Here is a 23,965-nt window from a genome sequence, read left to right as displayed (position 1 = left end):
CCACAGCTGGAGGCGCAGCAGACCTTAGAGGAGGCCATCAGCGTGGCCACCGCTGCCATGCAGCAGGGGGCAGCGACCCTGGAGACCGCAGAGTCGGAGAGCGGCTGCTGAGCCTGAGGGCTGCGTCGCACACCACACTGAAGGAGGGTGCCGGGCTGCACAGGCATCCTTGCCTCCAAGGGCCCAGGCTGTGGCTGACGTGCAGGTGGCCACAAAGGTCTCTGGGGCAAGAAGGCAGCAAGAAAACGGCTTGAAGGGCACAGGAGCCCTGCCCCCAAGGAGGGCCAGGCAGCTGGAGTCAGGGGAGTGCATCATCCTCAGGAGCTAAGGAGGACAAGCTTGATCAGCAGGCTGCACTGGGGTGTCCTCCGCCCAGAATCAGCTGAGCACCCTCTCTCCTCTCTGGAAAACACCCATCCTGCCCTCGGTCCATTCCCCTTCTCAGGTGGCGATTGGGGCTGCTCTTGGGACTGGTCCTCTACTCCCAACTGGTCATTGCCCACTCTGGGAGTAGTCAGACAGCTCTTCCGCCCAGTAGGGGCAGAGCGGGCCCAGCCCTGCCCCTCCCAGCAATAAACACCTCCCCGGAGGCCAGTCGAGGTGTCTGGCTCATTGGCAGCAGGGACTTTCTGCCACCACAGTCAGAGTCGCTCAGGGGCCCGTGGCTGGAGATAGGTGCCCAGCCCCACGCCCACCCCAGCTGCTCCCCAGCCTCTCTGCAGCTGTGGCAGAGAGGCCAGGAACGACCTTGTACATACTGGGGGTTGGGTGTAATTTGTTTTATTTTTTTTAATTCCATTTTGATAATTTTTTTTCCTGCGCTGGATGGTGGTGGCAAATGGGTGAATGAGTATTTAATAAAAGTTCCAAGTTTCCACCTGGGTCTTTCCTCCCTCCTTTCAGCTTTGGGCCCTGGTGCCAGGGCTGGTCAAATCAGGCTCTTGGCCCTGTATCCCAGGCACAGACCTCACTCGGCCTCAGTGTCGGACTGTAGGGCCTGCCCTCCCAGGAGTCCTGGAGAAGGAAGCCCTAATGTGAGAAGCCCCAAGGAGTGGCCGGTGGCTTCCTGCCTGCAGCTGAGCAGGTGGGCTCCAGGCAGCCAAACAAGGCCAGTGCGACCACTGCTTCCAGGCTCTGGTTGGATCTCAAGCCTCAAGATGAGTAGGGTGGAGGAACTCTGTTTTTTTCTGCTTTGCTTGTGATAACGTCATCACAGCCCCTCCAGACCCAACCACTTCTCTACACATAGCACACAGTCTACTGCTCCAAGTGAGCAAAGCCCCACAGACTGGGGGTACCCTTGCCAAGGCACCCAAAATCTCTGATGGCTCTGCTGCCCTGGTGCTGAAGTGCCAGCTTCGATACCCAGCTCTGGGGGTACCCACCTAGGTGTCTGGGACCATGCTGTGGAAGTCCGAAGACACAGTTGGAGTCTCCTGAAAAGTATGTGGTGGGACCAGACCAGCCCTGGCGGGAAGGGTGGAATGCAGGAAAGGCCTCCTGCTTGGGGGCATCACAGGCATTGCAGGTGGAGGTGTCTCTTTTCCTCTCTTCTCCACTGTCACGGATGTGCCCCCCTCTCCAACACAGGCATCCTAGGAGATGCTTAGCAAACTCTCCTTTGCACCTGCTCCTTGGAAGGACAGGTGCTGGGGCATGCCCCCGAGTAGGGGTGCTTCAGTTACCTTCAACATCCAAGGCCACTGTTAGTGGCAGGAGTATGCGCCAGCCCTCACAGGTACTGAGTCTAAAAAAACAGAAGCACTGATGTGGAGGGTCCTGGGTCCCCACCCTCCTGCTCCCAGCACCCTGGAAGCTGGGCCCCACCACGGGGCTCACCCCATGAGCTTCAGAGTCTCTGGGTCAGAGCCACTGGGCCCCAGAGGGGGCAGTCCTCTGGGTGCCTTGTTAGAGCCAAGGCCAGGGGATAAGGAAGCAGCCAATCACGTGCCTCCCGACCTAGAGAGGTGCTCTGGCCCAGTTCCTCCTCCAAGTTCATATTGGTGGTGGTGGGAGGGGCCCTGCAACCACAATAGTGTTAGATGGCCTTAAAAGAAATGCTTTACCCAGAGCCTAACCCAGCTTTACACCCATCCTCGGACCTCTTTACAATCTATGAGGTGAGCATTTCTCCTGCTTTACCAATGAGAAGCTGCTTGAAAAGGTTACGTTGTTCATCCAGAGCCTCCCACCTGGTAAGTGTGGGATCAGTACAGGACCTGCCCCTTGCTGTCCGACTCCAAAGTCAGGACGGGCTCACTTTTCCTTCAGCAAGCTGCCTCGGGGGGCCCAGGAGGCTCGGGGGCTGAGGAGGCTCCCAAAGGGCCTCAGGCCCAGGGAATTAGGTTGAACAGAGCTGGGGCCATAGCTTCCCAGGGCTTGGTCCCCAGTCCCAAGCAGGGAGCGGGGCTGCTGAGCAACAGGCTGTATCCTGCCAGCGCGGGAGCCCACGAGAGCAGGCAGGTGGAGCTCTTGGTCTGTGCTGTGGCCCTGCTGCGGTCTCTGCTGCCGTTTGCATTTCCTGAAACCGGATCTTGGTGTCAGAGCCGCCCCTGGGCCGGGCGGGCGCCTCAGCCATGGCCCTGCGCAAGGAGCTGCTTAAGTCCATCTGGTACGCGTTCACCGCACTGGACGTGGAGAAGAGCGGCAAGGTCTCCAAATCCCAGCTCAAGGTGAGGGGCACCTGGGGCACAGGGGAGGCTGGCAGATGCGCCTCAGCAGCCCCTGCTTCCTGGGAGCTAGTCGTGAACCCTGCGCTCCTCCTGGGGCACCCCAGCTAGCCAGGGGCCCCGGAAGGGTGGGGGGCCGGTGCTGGGTAACTGGGGTGACGTAGCCCGGTAGAGGCTGCTGCCCACCATCCAGAGGCCCCAGTGAGGTGTGTGCAGGGCCATGGTCCAGAGCCCCGACCCAAACTCTCAGGAGAGCAGAGGCGGCATCATGGGGTTCTGAGGGCCATGAGCCAAGCTACATCCCAGATTCCATGTGATGAGCACACGTCTCCCCGGAGTCAAGCTTGGGCATGCACCTTACTCCCTCCTGCTGCTTCCTCCTGGCTTTGAAGAGAGACAGTTAGCTAGTACTTGTCAGTCACTTCCTCCTGGAGCTGAGAGAGAGGGTTCAAGAGCCTCTCGCGGCCCCAAGGGCTCAGTTGCCCTTGGCAGGAGAGCATCTACTCTGCAACCTGCCTCCTAGGTGGGACAGAACTGGGAAGGGGCAAGGACTGAAGACCCCATCATACTGCCGTTCACCAACCCCCTCACGCCCACCAGGTTGGGAAACTTACCTTAGGCCTTGAGACTTCTAGCAGGAAAAGGGTAGAATCTGAGTCCAGGAAGAGCCCCATCAGTGATTGCCCTGAAGTTCATTGCTTGGTCCTAGATAATTCCTGGGAGACCGCAAAGCTTCTGTCCTGCACTCTTGGGTTAGTGCTGCCTTCACCCTCGTCAGTGGGCAAGAAGCAAGGCCCTAGGCCACTGGAGCCGGGGGACACAGGGGGACAGGATGAGGGAGGCCTCAGCCTTCTGGGGTCTGCCTTAGGGGCCCATTCATTCATTCGACAAATATTATTGAGCACCAGGTATGCGCCTGGCATGAGGCTAGGCCACAGACTCCTGTATCTTTTCCTGCCGCCCTCCCCTCTCCCCGAAAGGAGGAGTATAGTCTCCTCATTGGAAACCTCCATTCTGAATGACTGAGCAGGTGTCTGGAAACTCAAGAAACGAATGGGACAGGATAGGCATTGTTTCCCCTCCCTCTACTTTGCTGAACTTGGACATGATGAACTTGGATATCCCAAACTGGTCCTATCCCATAATCGACCCCTTAGCCGGACTTGTCAGCATCTAGTAAATGCCTCTTGACTCTCCCAGGAAGGAGAGTCCACAACCATCTTTGATCATCTGAGAGAATCTCCCAAGAGGCAGGTTCTTCCTCACATTCTACTTAAATCCTCTTATTGCAGGTTATGTAGTCTAGTGAGCTCTGCAGGGCAGACAGAGGAAAAGCAGATCATCCAAAACCCATTCTTGCAGAAACTCCATGTCCTATATCCGCCTCCCATGTTGCCCCTTTAATATCTCCCAGGAACAATCCCAACCTCCATAGTTTGTTGTCTCCATTTTCCACCACTCCATTAGCTGTGGCCCCTGTGACATCTCCAGGGTCTCTATTTCCCTCACAAATGGAAGGTACTGCATTTAGATTTCCTGAGCCCACCAGGCAGTAAGCCTCTTAGTTGGAGCTTCTGTCTTGGCCTCTACCTGGGCAGATGCCTGTTCCCCCACCCCCACCCATTGAGTATTTACAAGGAAGATTGCATGGGGAGGATGCATAATCGAACCATCCATCCACTGTCTTTGTACCACATCACAGCTCACAATGAGCCCACTGCCAGCAGCTTCTGCGGTCACACAGGATTAGTGGTAGATTTCAACCCATCAACAGAAAATGTGTCTATTCTGGGAACTCAAGCAGCAGTGGGAGTCTCAGGCCCGGCGGCATGTGGACCAGCAACTGTAGGGCCCCTGTCATAGGAGAGAAAGATGAGGAAGGCAGTTCTCCCACCAGCCCGTGATACTAGAGCCTGGGATGAGAGGAAGTAGTGATAGTTCTGGGGGTGGGGATGCCGGAAAGGCAAAAGAGCAATAGAGAAGTGGTCAGAAGGCAGAGGAAGAAGCAGATGAGAGATAGAGACCAGCAGGGCACACTCCCTCCCCGGAAAGACTGGGTAAGAAGGGAAAAGACCTTGGGGTCAGCCTGTTCTCACCAAAACTGTCCCTGGCCTTGGCGTCCTCTTTCGGGAAGAGGCCGGGGGACCTACACAAGCCCAGAGCAAGCTGGGACAGTCACCTACTTCTCTCCAACATGTTGGCAGAAAGGCTGCCACCAGCCGTCCTGGGCAGAGCCCAGATAGGGGCAGAAGGAGGAGGAAGAACAGCAAACCCTCTGAGAAGTACGCCCAAGGAGTCAGGATTGTCTTCTCTGAGGGGTCTGAGACTAGGTGTATGGTTAGAGCAGTGTCTGTCAATGAGGATCCTAGGAGGCCTACCACTTCCCCTTGATCAGCAGGAGCAGAGGCAAGGCAGGGGGGGTGAACTGGGGCCTTTCCTCCTTGACTCTGTGGGGTCCCAGAATCCTGAGCCTCTAGTTGGCACTCAGGGCAGTCCTGGGGCCCAGGGAGGGAGTCGTGCCCACTGACAGCCTCTGAGTTTTGGGCTCTGCCTCCTCTGGAGAGGGACAACAGCCTTTCCCTAGGTGCTGCTGCTGCTTTAGACGTGTCCAACTCGGTGCGACCCTAGGAACTGCAGCCTGCCAGGCTCCTCTGTCCACAGGATTCTCCAGGCAATATTACTGGAGTGGGTTGCCATTGCCTTCTCCAGGGGACCTTCCTGACCCAGGGATCAAACCCAGGTATCCTGCATTGCAGGCAAGATTCTCTACTGCTGAGTCCACCAGGGATGCCCTCCTCTAGGTGAAGGGAAGTTAATAACAACCCCAGTTCAGGAATCTGATGACAGGTCCTCAGCTTTGCCCTGACCTCTGCCTGCTGTAGTCGTGGTCTTCTCAGTCTAGAGTATAAAGGAGGGAAGGATGATTCAGTGATACAGAGCCCTTGACTCAGAGCCATACAGGCCAATACCTATATTGCTCCCCAGCAAGATGATCTTAGGCAAGTCACTGCCCAGCTCTGAGCTATAAAGCCCAAGGGCTGAACTGGGGATCACCAAGCTCTCCAGCTAGCCTAGAAAGTAAATTTTAACAAAGGATATTAAGTAGGTGAGATTGATCCTGACACAGCCTCTCCTCTCTATTTCCTTCTCTGAGCCTCCATTCTTTCCTTTGATGCCTACACCCAATCCCTCCAGCCTCTTCTTGCTCTCAACAGGCACACAGCCAATCCAGGGATTCTCCCCTTTTAAAATTCCTGGTGCTCCTCCCTCATGATAGTAGTTTTGCTTTAGTACCCACTGGTTGAGAAAAATATATTCAGTGACTATTAAAAAGAATCTATACATTTTAAAAGAATCACTTAGCACCTGGATACATTTAAAGACTACAGGCCATGTAAAAGAGAGAAATTAGTCATTCTCTTTGCAGTTAGTGATTGGTACTTTTAAGGATGCCCAAATGCTCTGTATCTTCATCTACTCTTGAAGTCTAAGAACTACAGGATCACGGGCCTGGCACCCATTGTATCGCTGCAGTTGAGTTTTTAGGAAACTTCCCAGGTAGCACCAGTGGTAAAGAACCTGCCTGTCAATGCAGGAGACTCAAGAGACACAAGTTCGATCCCTGGGTTGGGAAGATCCCCTGGAGAAGGAAATGGCAACCCACTCTAAGTATTCTTGCCTGGAAAATCCTATAGACAGAGAAGCCTGGTGGGCTACAGTCCATGGGGTCACAAAGAGTAGGACATGACTGAGCTGCACACAACACGTACACACACACACACACACACACGCCCCCAGGGGAGAACCACTGCCCCCTACACACACCCCACATGCCCCCAGGGGAGAACCACTGCCCCCCCACACACACACCCCACATGCCCCCAGGGGAGAACCACTCCCCCACAGCCTACAGAGGAAACAGTGAATAAATGATGCCTCTCAAAGGTCAATGGCTGCCAACCCAGAGGTCAGGGGCTGCCTAGGTGGGTGGGGGAGAAAGAGAGCCCTCTCTGGGGGAGCCCAAATGGCAACTTGTGAAAACTGCAGACACCTGGACCCCACCCCTGGAAACTCTGAGTCAGTAGGTCTGGGCGGGCCCTGGCAGATTTCAGTTTCAACCAGCTCCCCAGGTGATTCTGATGTTTAACCTGAGCCCATGTAGCATAGAGATCTAGTGTAGGGCTTTAGGGTCAGACCTTGACTCTAAAGAAGACAGTTCACCTCTCTGAGCATCGGTTTCCTCCTCTGTAAAAGCAGGATAAGGAGCGTCCCCTCCTCCAGGGCTAAGGAGTGATTGAAATCGGCAGGTGACTGCTGCACGCTCCCGCCGCCGTTTCCTTTCCTGCAGGACCCTTCTCTGGCCACGCCCTCTGCCCGCCCCCAGCCCCTTCCCTCCCTTCCCCGCCCCCACCCCCCCAACCGGCGCCGCGCCCGGGCACAGGAAGCCTGGCAATCTGAGGTCAGCTGATTTCTCCAGGGAGAGGCTCTGAACCCTCAGTGTCTGGAGCCTTTGATTCCTCTTTGTCCTGATAGCTCACAAGGGTCAGAGCCTCTGCTTGGGGCTTCTCAAATTCCACTGGCATAAGGTACAAGTGACAGAGTTCTTAGAGGACAGCGTGGGCCAGCGAACCCAGGAGACGAACTGTTCAGACAGCTGTGTGCTGCGGGGGAGCAGCTCCTGTCCTGGGCGGGAGAGGACTGCAAAGTCTCCTTGAACTCCATTTTTAGAGGTGTGCAGACTAAAGCCCAGCGACGTTAGTGTAGGGAGATTCAATCCACTTCCATCTGACTTTTGTGTTTTTCCCATTTCTTCTCTTGAAGCGCTTAAGTTCATTCAGTAGATATTTATTGAGTATCCGTTATGCCAGACCCAGCGGTACAGCAGTGAATAAAATAAAAGACAAAAACCCGCACCCGTGGGTTGACCATTCAAGTCAGAGAACGCAGATGAATAAACACAGTAAGTCAGAACTCATGATACATGACATGGAAAAATAAAGCAGAAGTGAGGATAGGGAGTGTGGGGAGTAGAGGGGATGGGATTTCAGATTTAAATAAGGTGGTCAGAGAAGCCCACAGCCCCGAGAAGGTGGAGAGGGTGTGAGCCGTGCCATGGCCCGGACAAAGAATGTTTCAGGCTAAAGGAATAGCAAGTGCCAGGGCCCTGAGACAAGGGCATGCCTGGCGTGTCCAGGGAACGTCTAGTCAGAGTGGACGGACAGAAGGGAGCAAGAGTCAGAGAAAGTATAGTGAAATCTCTGGAAGGACTCCAAGATTTCACCCTGAGAACCTTGGAAAACCAATGCAGCACTTAACGTTAGACTTAAGGGGAGTTTAATCAAAAACCTTGAGCATGTAGGGGACACACTGCTGAGCTCTGGAGTCAAGGTTAAGATGAGAGTCCTTGCTGCCCTCAAGGAATGTAGAACAGCCAGAAAAGCTCACACAAACAAGAAACAGCAAAAGAACATTATTACAAAGCAACTTAATGTGTGGTTAATGGCACCCTTTGTTTTTTATCACTAGAGTTTAATTTTTTTTTGTAATAAAAACAATATATGCTCCCGGCACAGAAAATTGTGCTTTTTAAAGACGTTGAAATTTGTTATAAAAGTAAAATATGTTTTACTGGTTAAAAAAAAAAATTCAAAGACAAAAATAGTATTAAAGAAGGTGAAAGTCCCTCCCCTCCCTGGGGAGGGTGGTAGGGTGATAGTTGTTAACAGTTGCTGAGTCTTCTAGATTTTTTTATATGTACAAATAAACACATTAGATTGAACCATATGAAATTGCTGACATTTGATTGCTTTGGCCTACTCAAATAGCAGTTTAAAATGGTTCAACCTAATATTTGCACACGTATTATTTTAGAGATATTTCATTCTAGAGCGTACTTTTTTCCACCTGCCAGTGTAGTATACATATCTTTCCATGTCTGTTCACACAAAAATAAATAATAAAAATAGCTCACAACCTTTATTAAGCAATACCTTTTATTGCACTGTGTGCGAGGTGCTGTGCTGAGCACTTTGTTCTAAAACAGCCTGTGGAGCAGGCCCCCTTATTTTCCTCAAAGAGGAGACTAAAATCTTGGGGAAGTTAAAAATCACTTGCCCGAAAGCACACATGTGGTAGAAGTAAAATTTTTCAACCACACACAGGTCCATAATGTGGTATACCTGTCCCCTCTCGAAGGAGACTCAGGCTGTCTCCAGTGCCTTATATATTCTTTTTTTTAGGGGGGGGGGGGAGGGGGATGGGGGCAGATTGTGCCAGGGCATGTAAGATCTTAGTTCTCTGATGAGGAATCAAATCTGTGCCCCACTCACTGGAAGCTCGGAGCCCCAGACACTGAACTGCCAGGCATTTCCCAATGCCTTATATTCTAAACAGTGCTTCAGTGGGCATTCTTGTACAGTTAGCTCTGTTCCCTTGAGCATCTGTAGGTTGGATGATTAAAAATGCTGGGGTCATGCCCAATTTTACATCTGATAGAGTCTTGCCCTCCAGAAAGACTACCGATTCACACCTTGACAGTAGGGCATTTGAATCCCCATTTCTCCACAATCTCCTCAATGCTTGATAGTATCAGTCTTTTGCATCTTTGTTAAATTGTTAGGTTAAAAAAAAAAATCACACTTACTATACAAGGAGGGAACTTATATTTGCTCTGGCACTCTATCTATATATCATCGTACTCTGCCCTCACAGGCCTTCTGCATGGTGGGTATTATCCCATTTTACTGACAATGAAACTGAGGCTCAGGGAGTGAAGAAGTTTCTTCAAGGCCTCACAACTAGAAAGTGAAGGTCCCTGGCCTTCCATGTTCCCCCCTTCACTGGAGTGTAGCATTTGGCTGGGCTATGCAGGAAGCGTCCTCAAAGAGGTACTCTAGGAAACTCGAAGAAACATAAGGACATGGGTAATTTGAAAAGAGGCCAGGAGACAGCAGGTAGAAGTGTGTGAAACTTAGAATAACACCTGTCTCTTCAGAACTGGGTATTTCTCTGGTGTTGGTCACTGGATTTTAAGTGCAAGCATTTAGCAGTGGCACCTCTTGGAGTGTGGATTAGTATCCTATGACCACAGATGTGTTAATCATGTCTTCTCTGATTATAGGTGGTAGAAACCAAACTCAAAATAGCTTAAGGGAGATGAAACTCCTAGCATAGTCTTGGCTTCAGGCTTGGCTGGAGCTAGGTCCTCAAATGAAGACTCTCTTTATTCCTTGGCTTGATAGCTTGATAGTATTCTCTGTCCTTGTTGTTATTGTCGTCCAGTTGCTCAGTGGTGTCCGATTCTTTGCGGCCCCATGGACTGCAGCATGCCAAGCTTCCTGTCCTTCACTATCTCCCGGAGTTTGCTCAAACTCATGTCCATTGAGTCAGGGATGCCATCCAACCACTTCATCCTCTGCCACCCCCTTCTCTTCATGCCTTCAATCTTTACTGGCATCAGGGTGTTTTCCAATGAGTCGGCTCTTCGTATCAGATGTCCAAAGTTTTGGAGCTTCAGCTTCAGCGTCAGTCCTCCCAATGAATATTCAGGGTGGGAAAGATGTTAGCTGCATCTGTCTTCTAGCACCTTAACTCTTTACAGGTTTACCCATGAAAAGAATATACCTCTTCTCCACTAGAGGAAGCAAAAATCCCAGGACAGCTTCTCAGTGGCCTAGAATTGGTCATGTGCATTCTCAAACCAAACACCGTGACTCAGAAGTGCCCATCCATGCAGCCAGATGGGGTAGGGGTGCAAACAGCTAATACCACAGACCCTGAAAATGGAGGAGAGGTATTTCTCAAAGGAAAGTCAAGGCTACATTACCAAAATAAGAAAAGAGGGCGGAGTTCATCAGGAAGAAACTCCAGATGTCCTTTAGAATAAGAGAAAAGCAAAACTATAGATGGCACATGAGATAATTTGAAGATGATGGGAATGAGAGTTGGGGTGGGGGCACAGATAACTGCCCAAGCGGGGGAAGTGAGGGAAAAGAGAAATACTGATCCCCTCACTGGGCTCCCCCAACTTCCCACTTTGCTGAGTTGAACCTGAGGCTCAGGAAAACATTGTAGAGAAGTCTCAAACGCTTGTCCCTCTCCTCTCACAAAAGAGAACAAGGAAACTGCTGGTGGTGAAGCAGTCCTTGAATACAGCATTTATCGACTACCTTGGGTGTGCGGACAAAGACATGGTGTTGTCTCCATAGCTTACTGTATAGTTGGGGGATGAAGGTGAGGTCAATATTTTAATAAGGAAGCTGCCTTCAGAGTCAGCTGTTTCCAACCTCAGCTCTGCCACCTACTTTTTAAAAATATTTGTTCATTGGCCATGCCAAGTCCTAGTTGTGGCATGGGGCTGGGGAGATCTTGAATCTTGGTTGTGGCACGTGGGATCTAGTTCTCCAACCAGGGATCAAACCCAGGCTGGAACTGTGAAGTCTTAGTCTTAGCCACTGGACCCCCAGGTAAGTCCCTCTGCCACTTATTCTTAACGTCTCCAAGCCTGAGCATCTTCATCTGGAAGACAGGGACACTAATGTCTGGATATCATGGTCGCCGAGATTAGATCTGGAGTATAGAAGGCACCTCATACAGTGGCTGGCACAGAATAGGTGACAGTTTTTCCTCATTCACACTTTCTGTGATAAGTGCTATCACAGAATTACACCAAGACAGTTTTATTTTTTTTTCCTGATCTCCTTGTTCAAGCTTCAACCTCTTTGCTAATATGATGGATTTGTTAACCTACCCATTTACCCCGCCGTCATCCCTTTTAGCCTTGTCATCCACACCCCCTGGACCATTTCTTGTGCCCCTTCTTGGCTCCCTCTCCAGCTCCCTTCCATCTTTAGAAGGGCAGTTGCTGGAACTGAACACGCCTTTCCTGGAGCAGGCTCACTGGACTCCAGGCACAATTCAGCCTGACCCCGAGTCTCTGACGGTAGATGTCAGGTTTTTGCCCCTGAGCCTTGGGATCTGCTGAGCTGAACTGGAATCTTAGGCTCTTGTTCACTGAGTTCTTGCACAAGTAACTGAGTCCCTTGAACCTCCGTGTCCTCGTCTGCAGAAAGGGGACACACCTGCCTAATGAGTGCCAAAGGGCATGGCTGCCTGGGTTTGAATCCCAGCCCTGCCAGCTCTGTGCCTTTGCGTGAATTACTTAACATCTCAGAGTCTAGGGGTCTTTTTCATCTGTCAAATGAAGATGTTAACAGTTGTTCTGGGTGTTAAGGGAAATATATGCAAAGTACTGAGCACCGTTCTTGTTGCATAGCAAGTGCATATGTTTTTACTTTTTTGTTTTTTATTGAGGTATAATTGACATTTTAACTTCAGGTGTACAACGTAATGATTCTTTATTTGTATATATTGTGAAACGATCACGAGAAGCCTAGTTAACATTCATTGCCATGCATGGTTTAAAAAAATTGTTTTTCTTGCAATGAGAATTTTTAAGACATACTCTCTTAGCTACTTTCAGGTGGCATGCAGTATTACTCATTATGGTTACCATGCTATATATTATGTTCCCATGACGTATTTAAAAACTGGAAGTTTGTGTCTTTTGAGCACCTTCACCCATTTCACTCACCACCGCATACCTCTTGCAACCACCAATCTGCTCTCTGTATCTGTGAATCTCTTCTTTTCCCTTTTTTAAAAATTCCACATATAAATGAGATCATACTGTATTTGTTTTTCTCTGTCAGATTATTTCACTTGGCATAATGCCCTCAAGGTCCATCCATGTTGTTGCAAATGGCAAGATTTCATTCAGTTTTTCATGACTGAATTACATTCCATTGTAAGTGTTCAGTTCAGTGCAGTCACTCAGTCATGTCTGACTCTTTGCCACCCCATGGACTGCAGCATGCCAGGCCTCTCTGTCCATCACCAACTCCTGGAGCCTACTCAAACTCATGTCCATTGAGTCGGTGATGCCATCCAACCATCTCATCCTCTGCCGTCTCCTTCTCCACCTGCCTTCAATCTTTCCCAGCATCTGGGTCTTTTCCAGTGAGTCAGTTCTTCACATCAGGTGGCCAAAGAGTGGAGTTTCAGTTTCAGCATCGGTCCTTCCAATGAATATTCAGGACTGATTTCCTTTAGGATGGACTGGTTGGATCTCCTTGCAGTTCAAGGGACTCTCAAGAGTCTTCTCCAGCACTTCAGGTCAAAAGCATCAATTCTCCGGTGCTCAGCTTTCTTTATAGTCCAACTCTCTCATACATACCTGACTACTGGAAAAACCATAGCTTTGACTAGACGGACTTTTTATTTATTGTATGTGTATATGGGTATATATGCATATGTATGTATATATATATATATATATATATATATAAAGAGAGAGAGGGGGAGAGAGAAGTTTTAGTTATGATTGAGCTAAATAATGTGTGTAGAAGGCTTAGCCAGGATGGGGGTGAGGACGACAGGGGCGGTGGGAGCAGCCCTGTGACCCAGCTTGGCCGGGGCTCAGGAAGGTAAGCTCCCCTCTGTCTCAGGTGCTGTCCCACAACCTGTACACCGTCTTGCACATCCCTCATGACCCCGTGGCCCTGGAGGAGCACTTCCGAGATGATGACGATGGTCCTGTGTCCAGCCAGGGATACATGCCCTACCTCAACAAGTACATCCTGGACAAGGTGAGGGCCCCTTTCACCTCTCTCCACTTCCCAACCTGGCCAGCACCCTAATTCCTTGCCACCCCAACTCCTCCCTCCATGAACCCCATCTCTGTCCCCTCTGTCCACCCATGCCCTCATCTCCACCCTTCACATCCCCGTCACTTGCCCCTTGTTTGCCCCCCTTAAAACACTCCAGCTCCCTCCTCTCTATCCTAGCCTCCACCTTCCCCATGATCTTTACCCCTCCCTGCCTAGCTTTCAGCTGTCATTTTACAAGCACTTTCCAGCTCTCTGCTAAGTCTGTCCCCTCCACTCCTCCTAGCTGTCACTGTCTTCTCAAGTTCTTCTTGACTGTTCATTCCTCCTGGGCTTCCCCTTCTTTCTCCCCAACCTGAGGGACTGAGCTCCTCTATGGATCGGGAACTTGGGTGGATGTGGATGCGGGGAAGTGATGCATGTGGCAGGGCTGGGGATTTAGGGGTCAGGCTGATTGGCCAGACAGCTCCCTGATCATCAGCTCAGGGATTACTCAGGTGAGAGTCCCAGCATGGCAAGGTGGGGAGCAGGGAAACAGATGACCCTGAGAAGCCAGCTGGAGCCTAGTTGGGTAGTGGACCTGGGCCGAGGCAGCCTTTGCAGCTGACTTGCAGGCCTGGTGGCAGGTGGAAGAAGGGGCTTTTGTTAAGGAGCACTTTGACGAGCTGTGCTGGACCCTGACGGCGAAGAAGAACTACCAGGTGGATAGCAACGGGAACAGCATGCTCTCCAATCAGGATGCCTTCCGACTCTGGTGCCTCTTCAACTTCCTGTCTGAGGACAAGTACCCTCTGATCATGGTTCCTGATGAGGTGAGCCCCAGGGCCTTTATCACTTAGGGACAGGCTTCAACAAAACCATGAAGGAGGCCAAATTGTCTCTCTGTTTCCCCACATCCTCTGTCTTCTTTTTCTCTCCACTGGCTACCTGTCACACCCACTCATCTCCAGACACTTAGAACTGCCCATGTCAGAGCAATGATGCCTTCTCCCAGGAGGTCCAAAACTACACCTCCTTCAAGGCTCTGCTCGCTCTCACAGTAGGAAAATGATTCTGCACACTGTTTACACAGAGGTGTGAATGCCTGATACATTACTGAGCATTTTGAAACGAAAACATTTAAAATCAAACGGCAGGATTTCAGGCACTGTGGCAAACTGAGAAGGGTGCTATTTTAGGGGAATAGAGACCTTCCAGGGACATCTCTCCAGTCACTCCCAAGTGGGTGGCCAAGTCTGGTCCTGGTTCCAGATTTTCTCTTCTTGTCTCCTATAGAATAGGGGAGAGCCAGGACGGACTCAGCTCAGACCCCAGAGAGAGGGCATCCTGGGAACATCAGCCTAGAACCCAGCTTCTACCTTCTCAATTCATGAGTGAAGCTGGGGCAGGTGACCCCTTTGGCAGCCAGCCTGCCCCCTCCCTCCACTACCCCACTCCCCTGTCCACTCAGCCTTCTCCTGACCCTTTCTGCCCTCTGGTGTTGGTAAAGATCCCAGGGCGAATCTAGGTCTTTTGAGTAGGGCACAATGGGGCGAGCGGGGGTGGGGGCGTGGTCTGCTGTATTTACGAGAGATCTTGGCTTGTCTAACTGCACTCAGGTTCATGCCCTTGCTTCTGTCTGTGGGAAGAGTGGGGGTGCCCCCACCCCACCCCCAGCCAAGACCCAGTAGCCCCCAGAGTGCAAGTCTTGCAGAGAGTTTTTCCAAGAAGCTGTTGGGGCAGCAGAAAGAAGTGTATCTGTCTTCACAGACACAGACAGCTGGCCGGGTACCTTTGTCAGACCCCTGCCAGCAAGGGCGAGGTGGCCAGAAAGCTGCGCACTTTCGTGATCAACACGCAGTGTGAGCAAACTGCAGCAGGATGTACCCCAACCACTTCCTGTTCCTCTGCAACAGGCTTCCTGTCCCTGCCCTGCTCGCTCCCACCTCCCATCCCCTTGCCCTCTGACAAGGGAACGATCCCCAGGGCTGGGGCTGGGGGCTTGGAATAGGGACTCATGGGGTGTCGATCTGAATTGAGCTCTGGCTGCTACCAACTTGCTGTGCGATTCAAAACAAGTCACTTCCCCCTCCCTTGAACCTCAGTTTTGACATCTACAGAGTGAGGAGACTGAACGAGAGGGCCCTTGTCCCCCACTGACGTTTTCTATGACTCGCTGTCTCTGCCTGGCCCTCAGTCCTCAGCTCCCACCTCACCATGCCCTTAATTCAAGGCAGGAAGGACTGGAGCTCGGGGAGAGGATGTCTGAATTGAAGCTGGGGCCCCAGGATCCCCTCTCAAATCTCTACTCAGGAGTCCACCCGCGTTTAGTCATCTAGTCCTCTGACACGCATCCACTCCCCCAACCTGCCAATCCCTGTCCCTGGTCACTTCTGCCCTAGCTCGACACCAGAAACACCACCTACTGCGGCCACCAAGCCTTCCCTCCTTCCCTCCAGGTGGAATACCTGCTGAAGAAGGTGCTCAGCAGCATGAGCTTGGAGCTGGGCTTGGGGGAGCTGGAGGAGCTGCTGGCTCAGGAGGCCCAGGCAGCCCAGAGCAGCGGGGGGCTCAGCGTCTGGCAGTTCCTGGAGCTCTTCAACTCAGGCCGCTGTCTGCGAGGCGTGGCGCGGGACACGCTCAGCATGGCCATCCATGAGGTCTACCAGGAGCTCATCCAAGACGTCCTGAAGCAGGTCAGGCCTGGCTGGGGACCAGGGGCAGACCCCCGAGGAGGGTGGGGGCGGGGCCGAGGATGCCTCTGACTTCGCTCTGGCTCTGGCAGGGCTACCTGTGGAAGCGAGGCCACCTGCGGAGGAACTGGGCAGAACGCTGGTTCCAGCTGCAGCCCAGCTGCCTCTACTATTTCGGGAGTGAAGAGTGCAAGGAGAAGAGGGGTATGATCCCACTGGATGCGCAGTGCTGCGTGGAGGTGAGGGCGGCAGGTGAAGGGGTGGAGCACGTACTGGAGCAAGGCCCAGGGGGGCTCTGGTGTAGCCTGAGGGCAAGGGGTCAGGAGGAGGGCAAGGCGAGAAGCCCCAGTGACTTCCCCACCTAAGATTCCTGCTTAGGTGAGTGCAACCCAAATACAACTGACCCCTGAACAACATGGGTTGGAACTTGGTGGGTCTATTTATACATGGATTTTTTTTTTCAATAAATACATACAGTACTGCACCATCCTCAGTTGGTTGAATCTGCAAATGGAATAACTGGGATACTGAAAGTGAAAGTCACTCAGTTGTGTCTGACTCTTTGCGACCCCATGGACTGTAGCCCACCAGGCTCCTCTGTCCCTGGAATTCTCCAGGCAAGATTACTGGAGTGGGTAGCCATTCCCTTCTCCAGGGGATTTTCCCAACCCTAGGATCGAACCCAGGTCTCTTGCATTGCAGGCGGATTCTTTACAGTCTGAGCCACCAGGCTGACTTTAAAGTTATAAGTGGATTTTTGACCAGGCAGAGGTTTGGTACCCCTAACCCCTGAGCTGTTCAAGGGTCAACTGTATACCTGAATGCCTCAAGGCCATTCTCAGCCATGTCAGCACTTTTTTTTTTCTCTTTTAGAAAAGTAACACATTTTATTTTTTCCTTCCAGTTTCATTGAGATATTATTGACATACAGCACTGTGTAAGTGTAAGGTGTACAGCATAGTGATTTGACTTACACATATCATAAACTGATTAGCACAGTAAGTTTAGTGAACATCTGTCACCTCATATAGGTACAAAATTAAATAGAAAAAAAACTTTTTTAATGTGATGAGTAATCTTAGGATTTACTCTCTCAACAACTTTTATGTATAAGATTTGTTGTTGTTTAAGCTTCCCTGGTGACTTATCCATAAAGAATTCACCCCCCAGTGGAGGAGCCACAGGAGATGCAGGTTCAATCTCTGGGTTGGGAAGATCCTCTGGAGGAGGGCATGGCAACCCACTCCAGTATTCTTGCCTTGAGAATCCCCATGGACAGAGGAGACTGGCAGGCTACAGTCCATAGCGTTGCATAGAGTGGGACTCGACTGAAGCGACTTAGCATACACGCAGTCGCCAAGTTGCGTCTAACTCTTTTGTGGCCCCATGGACTGTAGCCCACCAGGCTCCTCTGTCCATGGGATTTCCCAGGCAAGAATACTGGAGTGGACTGCCACTTCCTTCTCCAGGGGATCTTCCCAACCCAGGGACAGAACCTGAGTCTCCTGCATTAGCAGGCAGATTCTTTACCACTGAGCCACCAGGGAAGCCTCATATTTTAATATAATCTACAGCAGTGTTAATTATATTTTCCATGTTGCATGTTACATCCCTAGTAAACTTTCTTATTTTATATCTGGAAGTTTGTACCTTTTGACCGCCTTCATCCAATTCCTCCTCCCCTATCCCCTCAACAACCCCACTTCCCACCTCTCGGTAACCACAAATCTGATCTCTCCTTCTATGGATATGTGTGTTTGTTTTTGAAGTATAATCGACCTGAAACACTGTTAATTCCTGTTATACAGCATAATGATTCAATATTTCTATGTATTTCAAACTGATCTCCGCGATAGTTCTACTTATGATAGGTCACCATACAAAGATAACTATGTAATCATAATTATTGACTATATTCCCCACACTATTCATTTTATACCCATGACTCACATTTTGCAACTGGAAGTTTGCACCACTTAATCTCCCTCAACTTTTTCTTCCCTCTTTCTACATCCCTTACCCTCTGGCAAACAAATCTGTTTTTTTTTTCTCTGAAACTGTAACTGTATTTAGGTTTCATTATGTCTGTTCAGTTGTTGTTGTTTTAGATTGCTTATGTCAGCACTTAAAAAAAAAAAAAACAACAAAACTGCAGATCAAATCCAATACTAAAGTCATTGGTGAATGATTTGGCCTTTGCTAAAGATTTCAGAGGCGATAACTTATGACTCACTCTATCCAGCAAAATTTTCTAAAAGTCTTCTTTAAAGGTCTTTCTCCTTCACCCAAATTCCATTCCCTTTGGCAACAGACCAGATAAGGGCTTCCCTGGTGGCTCAGACGGTAAAGAAGCTGCCTGCAATGCAGGAGACCCAAGTTTGATCCCTGGTTGGGAAGATCCCCTGGAGAAGGAAATGGCAACCCATTCCAGTATTCTTTCCCAGAGAATCCCATGGACAGAAGATCCTGTTGGCGACAGTCTGTGGGTTGCAAAGAGGCAGACATGACTGAGTGACTGATGCTTTCACTGTGGCCACTCTATATTTCCCTATTCTTTTTCCTTTCCTATCCCTTTTCCTCCTTTTATTCTGTCCATTATTTTAGAGGCTTAAGGCAACAATTTTAAAAACTATAGTAAAATACACACATATATATATAACATGAAATTTGCTATTTTAACCATTTTAAGTATTACAATTCAGTAGTATTAAGTACATTCACATGTAACCATCCCAATTATCCCAACCATCCCAATTATCCCAACCATCCCAAAGGCTATGAGTTGTGGGGACATTCCAAAGCTTTTTCTTTTTATCATCCTAAATAGCAGCTCTGTACCCATTAAGCAACAACTCATTCTCCCTTCCCTCCAGTCCCTGGTAACCTCTATTCTGCTTTCCATTTCTAGGAATTTGCCTATTGTAGGAGCCTCATATAAGTGGAATCATACACCATTTGTCCTTTTGTGTCTGGCTTCTTTCACTTAGTATAACATTTTCAAGCATGTTTTGGCATGAATCAGGACTTCATTCCTTTTAATGGCTGAATAATATTTCACTGTATGGATGGACCATATATGGTTTATCTATTCATTCATTGGTGGATATTGGGTGGTTTCCATCATTTTGCTATTATGCATAATGCTGTTATGAATATCCATGTACAAGTTTCTGGGTGGATATATATTTTCTTTTCTCAAGGCACATATCTAGGAGTAGAATTGCTGAATCACACAGTAATTCTATGTTTAATTTTGAGGAGCAGCCAAACTCTTTTCCGTGGTGGCTGTACCATCTTACATTCTCACCAGTAGTAAATGAAAGCTCCAATTTCTCACTAACACTTGTTATTTTACATGAAAAACATTCTTGTAGCCATTCTAGGCTGTGTCCATCTTTGTCATGTAAGGAAACAGCTATCATTGTGCAAAGAGCACAAATCTAGGCAGAAATCCAGCTCCACCACTAACATGCAGTGTGAATCAGGCATGTTCCTGGACCTCTTAGAGCCTTAGTTTCTTTCTGTGTAAGATGGAGTTAATAATCTATGCCAGGTACAGACTCTAAAACACATGAAGCTCAGTGGGTAGCTATTATTTTCCACTAGAATGTAAGCTTAAACAAGGCAGGGATTTGGTCTGTTAGGCACATCTTAGTAGTATCCCATATACCCAGAGCAATGAGTGGCCTGTAGACAATACAGAATATCTGTGGAATGAATGAATGGAGAACTTTCTCAGCAGGCAGGCTTCCGTGGAAATGAACGGTCTCATTAGTGAGGACCCTGTCATGAGAGATGTTGAGCCCTGATCTGGATAAACACTGAGTTGTCGCTGTGTGTAGGCCCCACAGAGAGATAGTAATAGGAGAGCTGTCCCATCTTCAGAGCAAAGGCTATAAGAGTTGTGGGGACACTAACCTCCAAACCCGGCCATGCAGACTCCTGGCAGAGTGGGTGGAAGGGGTGTCAGGAGAAGATGATGGTCAGCCAAGGGGGTAGGGGCTGGAGCTGGAGCCCCCCTGGGGCGGGTGTGGCCCTTGACCCCAGTGAAGCCAGCCTGTCTGGGCCTTCTCCTAGGTGCTGCCCGACCGAGAGGGGAAGCGTTGCATGTTCTGTGTGAAGACTGCCTCCCGCACCTATGAGATGAGCGCCTCCGACACGCGCCAGCGCCAGGAGTGGACAGCTGGTGAGTGCTCGCGGGGTGGCCTGGACCTGGCTGGGCCCGTCGCCTCATCGGTGAAAAGGGAGTGAGAGCCCTTTGCCCAGCAGGAGGCCAGAGGCTGGATAGGAGCCACTCCAAAGGCCCCTTTCTGGCGGTGGGCCCCCCGGAGGCCCCCCTGTCCCCGGCTAGCCCCTCCCGCTCCCTCCGCAGCCATCCAGACGGCAATCCGGCTTCAGGCCGAGGGGAAGACGTCGCTGCACAAGGACCTGAAGCAGAAGCGGCGCGAGCAGCGGGAGCAGCGAGAGAGGCGCCGGGCTGCCAAGGAGGAGGAGATGCTGCGACTGCAGCAGCTGCAGGAGGAGAAGGAGAGGAAGCTTCAGGAGCTGGAGCTGCTGCAAGAGGCGCAGCGGCAGGCGGAGCGCCTGATGCAGGAGGAGGAGGAGCGGCGCCGCAGCCAGCACCGGGAGCTCCAGCAGGCGCTCGAGGTCCAGCTGCGCGAGGCGGAGCAGGTGTGGCTGCACCCGGGCGGAGGCTGTGGGCCGAGGGGGGAGGCCCCCGCCAGGTGCTGAGCGCCGGGGGGCGGGGCCTGGGCTGGGGGCGGAGCCACGCACTGAGGGATGAGCGTGGAGGTGGGGCTTGTCTTGAGGGATTTTGGAGGGGGAAAGAGATAGGTATGGGATGGGGACAGGGCCTATAGGGTAAGGGACTTGGCAGAAGGATGGCTTGAGAGGAGAGACGGTGTGGGGTGGGGCCCGAGCCTACGAATTGGGAAGGATGGAGTGGAGTGATAGGTGTAGAGTGAAGCCAGGTTGGGAGACCTTGGCTGGCTGGGGGGCGGGACCTTGACAGAGGAGCTGCTAAAGACCTTGTGTCTGGGGTTGAATTTGGACCGAGGCTGGACTATGTGGGACCTGACTTGATCTGAATTTATAATGAGGCCAGTCTGGAGAAGGTAGGATGGGAGGAAGATGGGATGAACCTGGAGACGGACTAGAGGTGTAGAGGCAATTAGATTTAAGATTTAAGAGATCTAGATCTGGAGCCGAGACACTGGGTTCCATACCAACTCTGCCTCTTAGGAACCCTGTGATCTAAGGTAGGTTACTTGGCCTTTCTGTGCCTCAGTTACCTGTGACACGTTGATGCCAATAGAACTTGGTTTATAGAGTTGTGGAAAGGAGGATCAACTAAGGAAATACTTTTGAGTTATAATTGCTCTAACAATTATAATTATAGTCGTTCCCTTGCTACCACTAGTCTAATTATAATTATAAAACATTATATTACAATGTATAATAATAACTATTAAGGCTGGTGCTAAAAAGGGGATGACTTGAGCCCATTTCCCCCATGTGGTTCACTGATCCTCATCAGACTTAGTCAGGTTTTCAGAAGGGGATCAGATCAGGAAAATCTGACCTGAAGGAACTCCCCAGACCCTCATCCAGAGATAACTAGCTGGGCTGGCCTCACAAAGCCCTGAGGAAAGGGCAGCATACTGGCAGCCTTCCTCCGCAGGGCCCCTGCTGACCTGGCTCCCTGTCCCCCATTCAGGCCCGGGCCTCCATGCAGGCTGAGATGGAGCTGAAGAAGGAGGAGGCTGCCCGGCAGCAGCAGCGCATCAAGGAGCTGGAGGAGATGCAGCAGAGGCTCCAGGAGGCCCTGCAGCTGGAGGTGAAAGCTCGGCAGGATGAGGAGGCCGTGCGCCTCGCTCAGACCAGGTAGGAAGGTGGCCCCTTCTGCTTCCCCTCCCTGACGCCCCCACCCTCCCACCTGTCGAGCACCTGTGAGGTGCCTCAGCCTTGGAGGTGACGCAGTGGACACCCCGCAGACTGCTAGAGGAGGAGGAGGAGAAGCTGAAGCAGCTGCTGCAGCTGAAGGAGGAACAGGAGCGCTACATTGAGCGGGCGCAGCAGGAGAAGCAGGAACTGCAGCAGGAGATGGCCCTGCAGAGCCGCTCTCTGCAGCAGGCCCAGCAGCAGCTGGAGGAGGTGCGGCAGAACCGGCAGAGGGCCGACGAGGATGTGGAGGTGAGGCCTGGGGTGGAACAGGTCACGGGTGGCCGGCTGAGCCGCGGCACAGGCTCTGGAACCTTCCCTGGAGCGCTATCGCTCAGGCTCTACCATCGCCTGACTGTGTGGCCTCTGACAAATGGCCTAACCTCTCTGAGCTCCAAGTCCCTCATCTGAGAAAAGGGACCGGTAATTGCATTGCTATGAAGATTAAACAAGATAGCACGTGATACTTAATATTCAGTAAGCACTGAAGAAACTAACTGCTGTTTTTATCATTGTTACTCATCTGGGCAAAATTTTTTTCCTCCTACTCTTCCAGCCCCTACTTTGCTATCCCCGCACTTTGGTTCCACTCTTTGGAGCCCAAATCTCCATAGAAGATTTTTTTAAAAAGACAAACTTTTGATGTTTTATTTTTATTACTGTTCCTTATTTGATTTTGCTTTGTTGGCATACATGGTCATTGTAAAAAAATTCAAACACAGAAATAAGTATCATAAAAAGATAAAATTCCTCTATGATTTCCCACCCGCGGCTGCTGCTAATGGCTAGATGAACACTGGAGCAGAGGTTTCTGCATCAGGTCCTGGACAGGTGGTGTGACACAGTGGTTCAGAGCTCCATGTTTGTCCCTGGGCAAGTCACTTAATCTCTTTTGAATTTGCTTCTTAGCTTCTTCTCTGGAAGTTAAGTAAGATATTAGTACATTTTAGCTGCTTGATAAGTGGAAACTATACTTATGATTATTTTTGACTATTTGAGTGTCTTTGAGTCCCCTGAAATTGGCAGCTTTGTTCATACACATAGCTCTTTATGAACATACATGAGTTTTTCTGGGAAGATGATCAATAGCCTTTGTCGGATCCTAAGGGGCCTGCTGAGACTTGCTGTCTTGGATGTTGGCTCTGACCACTCTCCACTGCTCCTGCCCCCACAGGCTGCTCAGCAGAAGTTGCGCCAGGCTAGTACCAACGTGAAACACTGGAATGTCCAGATGAACCGGCTCATGCATCCTATTAAACCTGGAGGTGAGAAGGGTTAGACCCTGGAGCTTTCCATGGAATGGAGAGGGACAAGGGAGGGAGGAGGGGAGACCCCCACATCTGCAGAGCCAGCAGGGCACTGCAGGTCAGGGGGTGCTCCTCTCCCCGAGGGCTGAAGTAAAGCCCCTCAACTTCTCCCCTTTGCGCGCACCTTGTTGCTTCCTCATACCTGCCTTTTCTCTTCCAGACAAACGTCCCACCACCAGCAGCTCCTTCACAGGCTTTCAGGCCCCTCTACTTGCCCGCCGCGACTCCTCCCTAAAGCGCCTGACTCGCTGGGGATCCCGTGACAACAAGACCCCTTCACCCAGCAGCAGTGACCAGCAGAAGTCCCTCAATGGTGAGGAAGACGCTTCCAGCTCAGCTTCCACCTCTCAGGAAGATAAACTGGACCTGGCACCGGAAAACTAACCTCTGCCAGCCTCTTGCCCCCAATCTCACACCTACCAGGACCTGGCCACAGCTGGCCTGTGGGTGACACCAGCCTCTGCAGAAGAAGGAGCAGCAGCCCTGGTGCCCAGGGCCCAGGCCCTCAGACCATGAAACAGCCTGGATTGGAACCTGGTTCTTTTTTTTTTTACCCCAGCCTCAGGCCTCAGACCACTGAGGCTGTCAGGGATGTTGATCCTTGAGAACTTGACCCTGTGCCTTAACTCCTGGGCTGGGAAAGAGAGTCAACAAGCAAGCCAGGGACCACCTGTCCCCAGACTGCCACCAAGTTTGGAGGCACACTTCCGAAT

At 50.9% G+C, this 23,965-nt stretch overlaps 2 protein-coding genes across 8 annotated transcripts in view; both read left to right on the top strand.

Moving 5' to 3' along the window:
• Positions 1-877, top strand: part of ZNF76 (zinc finger protein 76) — a 29,069-nt gene extending 28,192 nt beyond the window's left edge. For all 7 annotated transcript variants that reach the window (XM_040249859.1, XM_040249861.1, XM_040249864.1 and 4 more), the window contains one exon: positions 7-877. In XM_040249859.1, coding sequence (XP_040105793.1) covers positions 7-111 — 105 coding nt within the window. In that variant the 3' untranslated portion in view covers positions 112-877. The remainder of the gene's footprint in view (positions 1-6) is intronic.
• A 1,674-nt stretch (positions 878-2,551) lies between these two features.
• DEF6 (DEF6 guanine nucleotide exchange factor) lies at positions 2,552-23,965 on the top strand. Its single transcript, XM_040249858.1, has 11 exons — positions 2,552-2,672; positions 13,175-13,315; positions 13,960-14,145; positions 15,772-16,008; positions 16,098-16,244; positions 20,083-20,191; positions 20,378-20,676; positions 21,722-21,888; positions 21,999-22,197; positions 23,120-23,210; positions 23,413-23,965. The coding sequence occupies exons 1-11, from the start codon at positions 2,577-2,579 to the stop codon at positions 23,634-23,636; spliced, it is 1,896 nt and encodes a 631-aa protein (XP_040105792.1). The 5' UTR covers positions 2,552-2,576; the 3' UTR covers positions 23,637-23,965.

Source organism: Oryx dammah, unplaced genomic scaffold, assembly GCF_014754425.2.
Source record: "Oryx dammah isolate SB20612 unplaced genomic scaffold, SCBI_Odam_1.1 HiC_scaffold_11, whole genome shotgun sequence".
NCBI lineage: Eukaryota > Metazoa > Chordata > Mammalia > Artiodactyla > Bovidae > Oryx > Oryx dammah.
This window is presented reverse-complemented; position numbering and strand designations above follow the sequence as displayed.